General features: G+C 37.0%; 1 protein-coding gene across 1 annotated transcript; it reads left to right on the top strand.

Moving 5' to 3' along the window:
* The first annotated feature begins 290 nt into the window (after positions 1–290).
* On the top strand, positions 291–12,596 carry LOC105391595 (modular serine protease). The gene is made up of 15 exons (XM_048629945.1): positions 291–539; positions 3,436–3,487; positions 3,748–3,858; positions 4,051–4,122; positions 4,897–5,013; positions 5,487–5,621; positions 6,283–6,463; positions 6,872–6,963; positions 7,210–7,418; positions 7,620–7,829; positions 8,966–9,127; positions 9,645–9,766; positions 10,144–10,320; positions 10,886–11,045; positions 11,548–12,596. Exons 1-15 carry the CDS (start codon positions 491–493, stop codon positions 11,745–11,747), a joined length of 2,049 nt encoding a protein of 682 aa, XP_048485902.1. The 5' UTR covers positions 291–490; the 3' UTR covers positions 11,748–12,596.
* Positions 12,597–13,111: the final 515 nt, after the last annotated feature.

Genomic DNA, 13,111 nt, shown 5'->3' with positions numbered 1-13,111 from the left:
TAGTAGTAGGATAGGATAGAATTAAAACTAAAATTAGGGTGAAAACTTTACTGGCCTATGTAATATTCATTTGATAAGTAACATTATGTACTATGCATGCTGTTTGTTTTCCAAGAAATAAATAAATAAAAAATCAAACAGGGACCTAAATTAGAGCTAAGTATAATAAAACTAAAGCTCGAGTAAAAAAACATTACTTATGTATACTTTGTTACAAAATAAGACGGTACCTAATAAAGATATTTCTTGTGAATATTTATAAATAAGGAAAATATGAACTTGATCTGGTATCAACAGCCCAGTAATCTTGGGTTTCCCAAGATGCGAAGACGCAATGTGTGTGCCTCGTTTTAAAATAACAATTAAAAACAAAACAAAACTTAAATCCTTAACTTTTTAACTCTAGTGAAGTTTCGTTTAGAAATATTTGGACATAGACGTTAGTGATATAGTGAATATTGTGATATTATTATTATAAGTGGTTTCAGTTATGAGTGCATATAAGGATAAAATGTTACTGCTTATTGTATTGTTTACGGGTGGGTACGTTTTCTTTTATGTGACGTAGGAAGATAGGTATTTTAAAAAATAACTCAATAATCTAATATAACTATAGTAGGTAGGTATACTTTAATGACATTTATTTATTTATGAGTTTTTTTTGGCTCACAAGTCTTTCAACATAATTATTAAAAGAACAAGAGAATATTTTAATTGTAAATTTTAATATTTTGGCCATGGCTATGACTCAACTAACATTAAAATTCAATTATTTTTTTAACACTCTGTAGGTACCCATTTTCTTGTAGACGATAGAAATTCCTTTTGGAAAGGCGCATCCTACCTTATACAGAGTGGTGTTTTATGTTATAAGTTTCTTTAGGTAAGGTTCTTTTAGGTAAGTACTTATCCTTTACCCGACTAATTGGACGATTACGGGATCAATTTTAGTGAAAATTTAATTGAGTTATGAAAAAGTCGCCTGTGTTAGTAATAGATTTTGGTTTGGAAATAAAAATAGGTCAGTACTTATACCTACCAGCCCCCCTACTACTCTTGAAAGGCAATGTATTGCGTCTGTCTTGCGTTCCCAACATTAAAAAAATCATAAAACTTCTCTTTAGAGACGTTTTTCCAAAAAGTAAAAATACTACTTAATATGATCAGCTAGGTAGGGTAACGTAACGTACCTAGGGACATTTTCGACTACCCCAACTTTGAATGAAGCTATCGCAGCGTACAACTAAGATATTAAATGTGAAATTTTCTTTATTCGGTAGGATATATAATCTATTATCACTAGTATTTGTGCTTAAGCTTTAGTGTGGCCAGATTTTATTAAATTAAGATAAAAGTAAAAATGCTTGTTTTGACCCAAGGTACGTTACACGTTTGTACCTTGGGACACTGTTTCCTGTAGCTTTGTACTATGGAAAATGCAAACTTCTAAATAACGCCTTATATCTCTGTTCTTATTTATTTAATGCATCTCTCTTCTGTCTAGTTTCACTCTGGCACTGGAGATATAAGGCGTTATTTAGATGTTTACATTTTCCATAGTACAAAGCCATAGGAAACAGTGTCCCAAGGTACAAATTTAATCGTGTCCCAAGGTACAAAAAAGCAATATTTAACCAAAATTTAAATATCTTTATTTTTAATTAATAGGAATCTTTCAGATAATTGCCATGTCATAAAATTAAATAACTGAAGAGTTATACGTGACATCCATGTGTTTATTTTGAACATGCCTCAATGAGATAAAGCAACACAAAAAACTATACAAAAGCTACTTTTGAGTCCAAAAAACTTCATACTGTCTTCACCACACACTAGATGCTGGTATGATCACGAGACTCACTAGTTTTGCCAAGCGAGTAAAATACTATACCTAGGGTAGAATTTTAATGTGTTTATTTAGCCCGTTTTTAAAATACAATCAATGTCCCGAGGTACAAGCGTCCCAAGGTACGTTACGTTACCCTACCTAATGCCAATTTTGTGAACCTAGAAACAATAATATAATGCCTACAATTTAGAAGTTACTTTGCAAAAAGGCCAAAAAAGGTTTTTTCGGCTAAAATCTAAAATAAATTCTTCATTCTGCGCCCTTCATTCTTAGTAAGTAGTTCATATACTTACTTAAAAATGAAACCAAAAAGTCCAAAAACAAGTTCTTAATTAACTTAATGACCTACACTGATAATTTCTCTTGCTCACTTAAATTAAGTAAGTATGGGAATTCCCAAACCCCGATAAAAGCTTTGTTTTCCTTTTATTGTACCTAATTCACCTACATGTATAATATAAAATATGAACCTGTATCACTATAGGTACTTTTGAGAAGATTCAAGAATAAACAAGTAGGTAAATAAATACCTAAGTTAATTGCCTCCATCATCAAAACATCATAAAAAGATTGATGTTAATTGAAAGATACCTATATAAGTTATTTTTTATTTAAGGTACGGTTAATTCTAGGACATAACAATATGGTTCCCAGAATCCACCCTAGGGTGAATTTTACAGGGTAAAACAGATCGGATAACCGAATTTATGATGACGTTAAAAAGCCCCGGCAAACTTTTCAACAGCTGAACCGATTTTCATGAAACTCTGGGTACTGATTTTCTGAAACAGTACTTACCTACGACCCTAAAAAACATAACAAAAATCGATTCATCCATTTGGGACCTACGCTACTTAACTACAGACAGCTACACATATAGATACACAGACAAGTTAAACTTATAGCACCCCTCTTTTTCGTCAGTGCATAAAAACAGATCAGAATAACCGAATTTATGATTGATAGTTAGTAAGGTATCTAGAAGCGTACCCTTCAAATACCGGAAGAAGGAATAAATTAACAGGAAAATAGATAAGAAGACTAAGACTTCGCTTATGCAATAAGTTAATTACTCAACAATTAACATTGCATTGATCACGATAATTCTGCGTAAGAAATGTTCTTAGCATTGTTTAGAAGAAAGTCCTCAGTATAGTGACCTAGTATTGTTCAGTTAATTTTCATGGGTTTCCTTGTTCCGGTGTCGGTAAAGTTCTGTTTATTAGGTAGGTAACTTACTCGGATAAATTTGCGTTAAAAAAGCGTCCACCTGAGAGTACAATACCGATGTATTGTAGGTACTCAAAAAACGCATCGCATTCAGTAGTCTTTGTAATCTTGATATAGAAATTTACACAAGTAGGTAAGTCCACTGCATCGAGATTGCTGACGCCGCCGTTTCTATATAGAATTCACGAAAATCCGTTTGGTGCGGTACGTACCTACGATACCGATAGTGGACGATTATAATCGTGCAATAAGGATCTCTTATTTTAGATACTGTCACCTTCCTAAGTATACCCTAACAGGTATCTACCATGTTTAAAAGTACTTACCTTTTACCAACTAAGGTATTTTTGTTGCAGCTACCTCACTAACAAACGCGTCAGTTGTGAAGAATCGAGTGGATTCGTGCGGGTAATTAATTTGATTATAATTATTATCAATAAATTTTAGTACTTATTAAATTTACAAAAATAATTTCAATTGGAAAACAATTTTGAATTAACTTAAAATTAAGTTTTTAATAGTATTATCAAAGTTAATATCGTAACGTAGCCGTAACCGATAGCGGTAAGTATTAAATATCACAGTCATATTGTATCGCAAGTATCGCCAACTTTTTTTAATAACCGAAAAAACCCTTATAAAAAACCGGTATTACTTTTCAATTTCAGTTTGGACGAGTTTGCATGCACAGATGGCGCGTGCGTCAGTCGCGACGTCGTCTGCGACAGTCGCCGCGACTGCGCCGACGGCAGTGACGAGAGCGCTTGCTCTCTTAGTCCGTAAGTAAATAAAAATTATATAAAAAAAAAATAATCAAAACTTCTTGGAAGAGGGATTATATAATAAAACATCGACGAAGTTTAATTAAAGTATAGCTACTTTTTACTGTTTTTTTCTGCAACCATTAAATACCCAAACCCAACGTAAAAAGGGGAACCTTGTATCTGTACTGATTGTAATATTTTTTTCAGAGATACAAATTTCATGACTGATCCAATTCTACATCGAGAAAGAAGGCAAGCAAATCAAGGGAGTTGTCCTAAGTAAGTTTTTTTTTTATTATTTCTGTATTGTTTTGTTTCAATTATACAGGGTTATTGGCAAGTAGACCTGATCCTTTCAGGAGGTGATAGAGGAAGGCATTTCCAGTCGATTGAACCCAATAATGTATTATCTGAAACTTAACCATTTCTAAGATATTTAATATTTAAGGTTTTTAAAAAAAAATCAAAATGTTATGCTTAAAACCGAAAATAAAAACAACTAGCCATATTTCAAAATTATTTTTTGTTGTTTTGCATAAGTAACACCTTAATAAACTAATTAAAATAATCAAATGTGCATTATTCGTCTTAAATTAGACACGATACCTCAAAATAGTTAAACATTTAAAAACAATATTCAAAACGCAAAAACAAATAAATTCAATTAAAAAAGAATTTCATATGACATTTTTTTGTGCACTTCAGCTTAAAAACATGGTCAACTAATAAGCTTTCAAACAAGATAATTCAATATCAAATCGATTAAGGTATCACCAACATATAGCTAAAACAACCAGAGAAAGCGGAGAAAACTCAACAGGGGTTTCCATACTAAAGTCAATAGGACTGAAAACAATCACACTTTTTACCTTTAAATTGGGCTAATTTTGTTAGTTTTCCTGTTGAATTTGGTCCCTCTTTGCTGGTTAGCTTTCTACGAGTACATACAGTATACAATACAGCCTGTATTACTTTTATGTATTTAATGCTGGAGCTTCCTTAATATTCCTGTAATTTCACTATTACACTAACGTGTTAACAATCATGTTACAGGAGATTCCAATGGCGGTGTCGCGACGGCACGTGCATCTCGTTCGACAAGAAGTGCGACGGCGCGGCGGACTGCGCCGACCGCAGCGACGAGGCGCACGCCGTGTGTAGGAACATCACGTGAGTTCTAATGATTATTAAAAACACTCCGACTGGTGTTAATTGTGTCGTTTCACACAAAATGCGACGGTGTGGCATGGCAGACTGCCTAGTGCCTATGTCTTATCTTATCCTTCTTTAGTTAATGCCTTCTTCGGTATAACGGTATAGTTCACTTTATAGAACTATTTATTATTCTTTAAGCATCTCTTTAAGCTTTAAGATTAATCTGCCTCATGAGTAGGTATGTATATCTAGTTAGGGGAAAAAGTAATCCATAATCAAACAAAGCATCCAAAACCGACCGTTCGAAACCGGTATCGACTCTAAAACTCATTCATACCGGTATCATAACGGTATCGTGCATTCATAAAACATAATTTTATTGATTTGTTAACTACTTTAAAGTTTTTACTTTTTTTTACTCTATGGAGTCAATTAGGTACAGGCTTTAAAAAAAATATATACATAAATAATTGGTTTGTGCTTCCCAGTTGCCAGCCGAACTGGTTCCGCTGTACGTACGGCGCGTGCGTGGACGGGACGGCGGCGTGCAACGGCGTGGCGGAGTGCGCTGACGAGTCCGACGAGCTGCTGCCTCAGTGCAGGAAGGAGAGCGACGAAGTCAGGTCAGAGCTTAAGCATTTTCTTTGCATTTTCTTGCGGAGTGGCGCCAGCGCTCCGAAGCTTCAGAAAAACAAAACTGCAGCGATAATACGACAGTCGACTGACGACAGTTAAACGTACCGATTCTATGTCAATTGTCGTTTGGTTGTTTGTCGATTTAGGGAGTAACAAGGTCCGAGTTACCCATCTGGCTCCTTTGAGTATATCTAATCTGACTAGCTAATCCTTTTCTCATGTTGAGAATGTTAGTGGTCGTTTTCAGGAAAGAGTTGCTTGGAATAATCTTGTTTTCAATTCCATCATCAAAAAACACGTACGATTAATACAAGATCAACTTAATTCTTCAATTTAAATATACTTACACCTACCTTAGTAACTCTAGCGCAATCAAATAAAATACTTACCTACCTAACTCCAATTATTTACTCAAAATTTTCCTTATATTCAAAGGCAAAGACACGCCAAGATATCACAACAACTTCCTTAATTATCGTCGATCGATGGTGCAGCGATTAGCACCATGACTTATGCCTCTAGTCTACGGTCCCAAAGTTAATTAGTTAGAATTTATACTGAATATACTGATATAATTTTGTTTGTTTCACTGGTGTTTCGATGGCTGGACCTGAAAGTTAAAGACACTTGACCCCCGTATATTTCCAGAGGCAAATTCAAATGCCAAGACGGATCCCTGATATCAGTGGGTGACAAATGCGACGGTGTCCCCAACTGTCCCGACGGGTCAGATGAGACAGTCCGCGCCTGTGGGTCAGTCAAGTGCTCGAGCTACCTGTTCCAGTGCGCATACGGGGCGTGCGTGGATCAAGGCAGTGATTGTAATAATGTGAGTATCTGTCATGTGAAAGTGATGAAAATGTTTAATATTTTCTTTAGAATCATCATGCTAATTCGTAATGTTCGGATCTCATCATCAGCCTATAGCAGTCCACTGCTAGATGTAGGCCTCAAAGCAGCCAACTGGATGGGAGCTTTCCGCATCCAATCATTACCAGCCACTATCGTTCCACACTAAGTTTGCCTAGTCACCATCTCCACTCCAGAACTTGTTTACCCCATCGGTTACTGATTCTTCGATAGATATTATGACCACATGACTAGCCCACTTAAGCTAAAGCTAAAAAAATTACTGATTTAGTATTTATGTCGTGTCATGTCGTTGCGACGTGGTGTGGTTGTGGTACGTGTGAATTGACCCTTACTTACTTATTTAAGTAAAAAAATATATTTACAGATAAGGGATTGTGCTGATGGTTCGGACGAGGATGACATACTCTGCAACCGAATGGGTTCGAAGCCAGTATACACCACCACTACTACAGCCAGGTAATATTATGAAACCAATGAACATAATGATAAGTACCGGTATGAGTAACGGTATCTTAAAAACAGTTTTATTTAATTATGTCACTTATGATCCAAGTTCACAATGGCAATTCGTGGTCATTATCAGCCACCTGGTTACCCACTGGGGCTCATGCCCTCACCTAAGTCCCTTAGGTATCCATTTTTTGTAATTTCATAACATTGTAATATATATTATGTCTAAGCTCCAAGCCTTCCATCTTACAGACCTTCATCCGGCACCAACGGTCTCTGCGTGCTGCCCCCCTACCCCGAGCATGGCCACTACGAAGCCAACATCCCCAACGCCAGGCCTGGCCTCAGAGAGGACTTTGTCACAGTCAACTTCACCTGTCAGAACGGCTACCAGATTGAGGGCAACGCTGATATTTACTGCTATGAGGGGCAATGGCAGTATCCCTTTCCTAAGTGTGTCCGTAAGTGCCTTTGGTTTTGTCCCTGTGAGTCTTTTTAAGCCCCTGATTTGACAAGTGGTTGACGCCACGTGATCTAAAAGGGTCATAATTTAAAAACAAAACTGCTCTGCAGCAATTTTCTCGTTAAATTTTATCAATTCTGCCTTAAACGTTGGAAATATCACTTCTATAAAGCCCTACTAAAAGTCTTCTTCTTTACAGGCCTATGCAAGCTGAACTTGAGCAACCCAACAGTGCAATACTTCTGCCAAATACCAAATACGAACGGTGGAACCCGAAACTGCAAAGCTTTTGAACCAGTTGGTACAGTCGCCGAGCCAAAATGTAGATCTCACTACTATTCTCCGACCAATCTACCTCTTTTACGATGCATCAACGGAGATTGGGACTACTCAGTTCACTGCGTCCCAGGTATAAATAAACATGATAATAATAATAATAACATAACAGTTAACATATTTATTGAAAATAATGCATCGAATATCACAGTCATTGTTCACGATAAAGTAACTATACACATTAATGGTGGTGGTAATAAATATCATGTAAACAATGGGGAAAATGTAAGAGTGATGCCGGAGGAAACGGTAACCGATAAACAAGTTATACCGGTACGAGATGAAAATGTAACGGAGAATCCATTATTGAAAAACACTTCTACTGAGGCTTATGATATAGATGTTAGGTTTAATAATGATGTGTAAGTGATTTAAATATTTTTTATACCAACATTAATAGCAATTTAGTATCGTGAGAAAATAGATGCATTTAAATTGAACAGAAACTTTTTGTTAATAACTTAATTAAGTGGTTACTTTATTATTGTTCATTATAAGCTGTATGTTTTGAACTTAGAATAGTACCTACTGGCTATTTATTATTATTATGTTTAGTTTGTAGTATTTGCCATATTTTGAAGATTTCTACTCTAATATTTTTTTTTGTATACTAGTTCATTGCATTTTAATTTATATACCTACCTACGACGTTTACTCAACTTTAGTATTTATTAAACCAAAGATAAAAATACATTTTGTAATTTAAAGAAAGCATAGGTCAATTTAAATAATATTTGCACCAGAAATATTTCCTCAGTAAAAATTTATACCGGTATTTTGTGGTTATACGGTAATTTAACAATGCACTCTTTATTAAGTAATTTGTTATAAAACGCGTGACCACGGGAGATGATAAATGAAAGTTAAATTAATTGTAATTGGTTTTTATATAGGAAGGGACATTTAATTGGTAAAATAAATATGAGATTTTAGAACAATTCGTAGTTTGATTTAACTAAATTTGTCCCTTCCTATCAACGCATCGGTATAATTTTTGTATTAAATTCATTCCATATTTGGTACAGAATTCCTATACTTATTTTGTAAGTAGGTAGGTATGTTTATATCACACAACACTTTTATAAAAATAGGTAAGTATAACTTTTGAAGCATAATCAGAAGTAGTGTTAAAATCATCCAACATTTACGTTTATTGGTCGTGTACAAATGGCCGTCTCAATTCACATTTCCTACCATTCCCTCTCCCAGAATGCGGCAAGGTGACTCCGGAAGCCACTGGTCTGGTCTCCAACGGGGTCTCAGCCAAGCACGGCGAGCTGCCGTGGCACGTCGGCATCTACAGGAAGACCACCGAGCCCTACAAGCAGATCTGCGGGGGCTCCATCATCAGCACCTCTGTTGTCATATCTGGTATGTTATGTTTCCTATTTTGCCGAGGGTTTAGAGTTTAAAAGCTGTGAGGTTGCGTTCTAGGTTAGACCCAAAACATGGCAATCTTCAATCCTCCCCTTCCCCAATTAGGGCGATAGTCCGACCAGAATGATGTTTCGGATCGATTCTTCCCACCTTTTTCCACCTCTTGCCAGTTCAATGTGTTTTTCCACTTCATAATGTCAGATGGTTTTCGGGCTCCCTTTTACCTTTTGACGAAAGGATTTAAACGCATGACCTTTTAAGGTGGTTCCTCGTTTGATCTCCTGAAAAATAGCAGACAAGGCAATGGCAGTAGTAGTCTTAATAAATCTTTTTTTTTTAATATTTCTTATTTATAGGGACTTTTGTACACTATGTAGTGACGATAACAGTCCCATCGTGACCATTATACTAACACTTACAAATAATTAATAATTCATTGTACATTAATAAAGAATATAATAAATCTTCATTTAAAATCTTGGCTTGTCTTACACGTGATATGTTTTTACAGCTGCCCATTGCTTCTGGGACGACACCGTGAAGCTCCAGGACCCCAAGTGGTTCGCGGTGGCGGCCGGCAAGATCTACCGGCCCTGGCACGAAGCCATGGACAAATTCGCACAGCACAGAGATGTGAGTAGCAACAAATATATACTCAAATGACTGAAGCTGGGTGTCCACTTCACGTTCCTAAAGGTTAAAGGTGCTCAAGCATTGATCATTATCATCATCACGACCCATCACGTCCTCGCTGCTGGGGCACGGGTCTCCTTTTAATAAATGAAAGGTTTTCTAGCATTGATACCGCTTTGTATATTACACCAATTAGCCCTTTAGTACAGTGGAACGTAAAACCAGACAGTTCCATCATGCATCTGGCTTGCTAGGAGCGTAAAGTGGATATTCTGCTTTATAAATACGTTCTTTGGGAGAGGACTTCGTCGAGCAGTGGACTGCTATAGGCTGATGATGATGTTGACCTATGAATGATACTTTATGATACCCAACAGGTGAGCAACCTCATAATCCCGGACACATTCTACGGCTCCGAGACCAACTACGACTACGACGTGGCGATAGTGCTGGTGTCTCAGCCGTTCGAGTACAAGGTCTATATCCGGCCTGTCTGCATCAACTTCAACCTGGAGCTGGAGAAGGAACAGCTGAAGACTGGCAGCAAGGGAAAGGTCAGTTACTGTACCACTACTGACGTCTGACACATTAGCAATTAACAAATTGTCAGATCCATACAAGTTACGTCAGATTTGACAAGCGAACGAACCTTATAGGATTGTTAATTGCTAATGTTGGGAGGTGGTCACCCCACGCCACAGTTCAAATATGGCAAAATTATATAGTTATTGACAAAATGGTAATGAACTGCTACATTTTGCTATTTTTATTTATTTAAACACTTTATTGTATACAATATACATAGGTATAACAATAAAAAAAATGGAGAGAATTAAACTAGACTAGTATACAAGGGCGGACTTATCGCCTCAACGCGATCTCTTCCACTCAACCCTGGAGGTAAGGAAACAAGTGGCTAAACTCTTAATAACTAAATTTATTGTCTTAATTACTGGAAAGCAGCTAGTCTCACAATAAAACTTTATGCCGCTATTTTAAAAACCGGTACCGTTTTAAAACCGGTATTAGTAAATTTTGCTTCATGCCGAGCGCTGATTTTTGTTCCAAAAATGTACTGTTAATAATTTTACTATAATAATCAATATTCCCCGTGCACAGGTAGCTGGGTGGGGCTTCACCGGCCCCAACGACCCCCCCTCCCCCGTCCTGAAGGTGGTGGAGCTGCCGTACATCAGCGAGCGGGAGTGCCTGGCGCGCGCGCCGCCCGGCTACCGGGACCTCGTCACCAGCCAGAAGTTCTGCACGGGTGCTGAGGACCGTGAGTTTAATACTACACAACAATGTTATAAATAAGCTTTTCTTCCAGTGTGATTATGTGATGACATGATTGACCAGTAAACGAGACTATTAAATCATCCCGTAATCGTCCATTAAAGCGCCACAACACTCTGAACTCAACTTTCCTCACACTGCTGGCTACGTTTATAAAGTTGTCGGTCTAGCGTGCCGGAGGGCTTCTCACACTACGCTTGCCTGTTTCTGGTCTCTATTTGACACTACTTTTGTATCGGTCAGAGGCAGTCAGCAGGCAACGCGTCGATTTGTTTTAAATCATCAGCAGCAGCGTCTAAATTTATTTTCTCCGTGTTTCTCTCCACCTATCCTCTTCATCCTCATCACCATCACATCCCCACTGCTGAGGCACGGGTCTCCTTTCAATAAAGGAAGGGTTTTAGACCTAATCCACCATGCTGGCCTCAAGGTTGGTGGACCACAAGCTCCACGATCCTCTTACTAATCCACGATCTACCCCCCATCAGGCAAGACAGTGTGCAAGGGCGACAGCGGCGGCGGCCTGGTGTTCCCCAGCAAAGAGCTAGGGGTGCTCCGGTACTACCTGCGAGGGATCGTCTCCACGGCGCCGCAGACCTTCGACCAGTGCAACGTGGTCTCTATAACTACCTTCTCACACGTGTCTAAGAGCGAGGCGTTCATCAAGCCGTATTTGTCAGATTACTGAGGGCAAAGGGACTGACTGTGAGAAAATGCCACTTGATTGTACATTAATACATATGTAAATTATGCAATAAAAGAATAAATAAAGAGAGGGGATTGAAAATAAAAAGGAGTCATCTTGCCATTTTATGTAAGGACAGTTTTCGAGACTTGATCATGTTAAGGAAAACCGGTTTGAATCGGTACGACTACAGACAAGTCTCATAATTTATAGGTAACTACTGATAGGATAATACAAACACAGACAGACTTATTATGACGGAATTTGGTATTGGAATGAAACTGTTAATTTACGATTGCTTCGACGGTTGCAGTTAAATTATAAAAACTAGTGCTTTACCGGTATACCGAAATTGCAGGAAATAATTACAGTAAATTTACCGGTACTTATTAAATATCTACATTAATCGGTAATTTACTCCATATGTCACAGTTACGATATACCGGTACATACAAATAAAAACCGGTATTTTCCTAGAAACTTTGATGTCAAAGCAATGCTTTTTTAAACCTTTAAGATTATTTTTTTTTGGATTAAGTAAGTTCTTATATTCAGAAATGTATAATTAAATTAATTACTTAAATAAAAAGCGTAGGATTTCATGAAAGTAAAAGTACCATTTAAGTTTGTGTATTGTGAGATTATGCAAAAGAATAGCAATTTAGCTAGGTAGTTAATAAATTTTAGATATTTTTCTGACTTAACAAGGTTGTTGGTTTAAGCTTAATATGATTTCTTATATTAGCTGAAGCGAACAACCTAGTTAAGTTATATTTAAGCGAATTACGCATAAACGCCTACCTAGTGTAAGAACAAATATACGACTCAATAAACAAATGTTTATAATAGGAACTTGGAATTTTTTATTTTTTTCTAAATTCTAAATAAGTATACCTACTTGTGTTTCCTATCGACATGACTTCGCTTACTCTTACAGCAAACCTAGCACGGGGCGTAAGACGTGACAAAAGTTTTCACACCGCTCAGCCTGGAAAACGAACGTATTCGTCGCGTACATCTAACCCCGTAGCTTTCAGTGCTTTCAGCAGGTTTCAGTCGGTGAGTTAATTCAGTAGGCACTGAAACTTTCAGTAGATTTCCCGCGGTCGCGCAGGCTGCGCGTGTTTACACGTAACGCAAGTTTTCCGACAGTTTCGTTAACTTTATATGACAAAGTTTCGAGCCGGAAGTTAAAGTATGTTATTTTATGTGAATTTAGATAACTTTATCTAAACTATTGTAAATAAAAAAGGTAAGAAAGAACCTAAGAAAGTTATGAATTCGGCTTGGATACTTAGGGCCACTTGCACCAACATATTAAATCTAGATTTAATGTTAAATCTCAATTTAGTGTCAAATTTTATATG

Source organism: Plutella xylostella, chromosome 24, assembly GCF_932276165.1.
Source record: "Plutella xylostella chromosome 24, ilPluXylo3.1, whole genome shotgun sequence".
Taxonomy (NCBI): Eukaryota; Metazoa; Arthropoda; class Insecta; order Lepidoptera; family Plutellidae; genus Plutella; species Plutella xylostella.
This window is presented reverse-complemented; position numbering and strand designations above follow the sequence as displayed.

What these genes read in the sequence shown, in the direction of transcription:
- LOC105391595 (XM_048629945.1), top strand. Translation starts at nt 491, where the DNA reads ATGAGTGCATATAAGGATAAAATGTTACTGCTTATTGTATTGTTTACG. An exon ending in AAGGCAGTGATTGTAATAAT is followed by an intron (nt 6,464 to 6,871) that starts GTGAGTATCTGT and finishes ATATATTTACAG; the next exon opens with ATAAGGGATTGTGCTGATGG. An exon ending in AGACTGGCAGCAAGGGAAAG is followed by an intron (nt 10,321 to 10,885) that starts GTCAGTTACTGT and finishes CCCCGTGCACAG; the next exon opens with GTAGCTGGGTGGGGCTTCAC.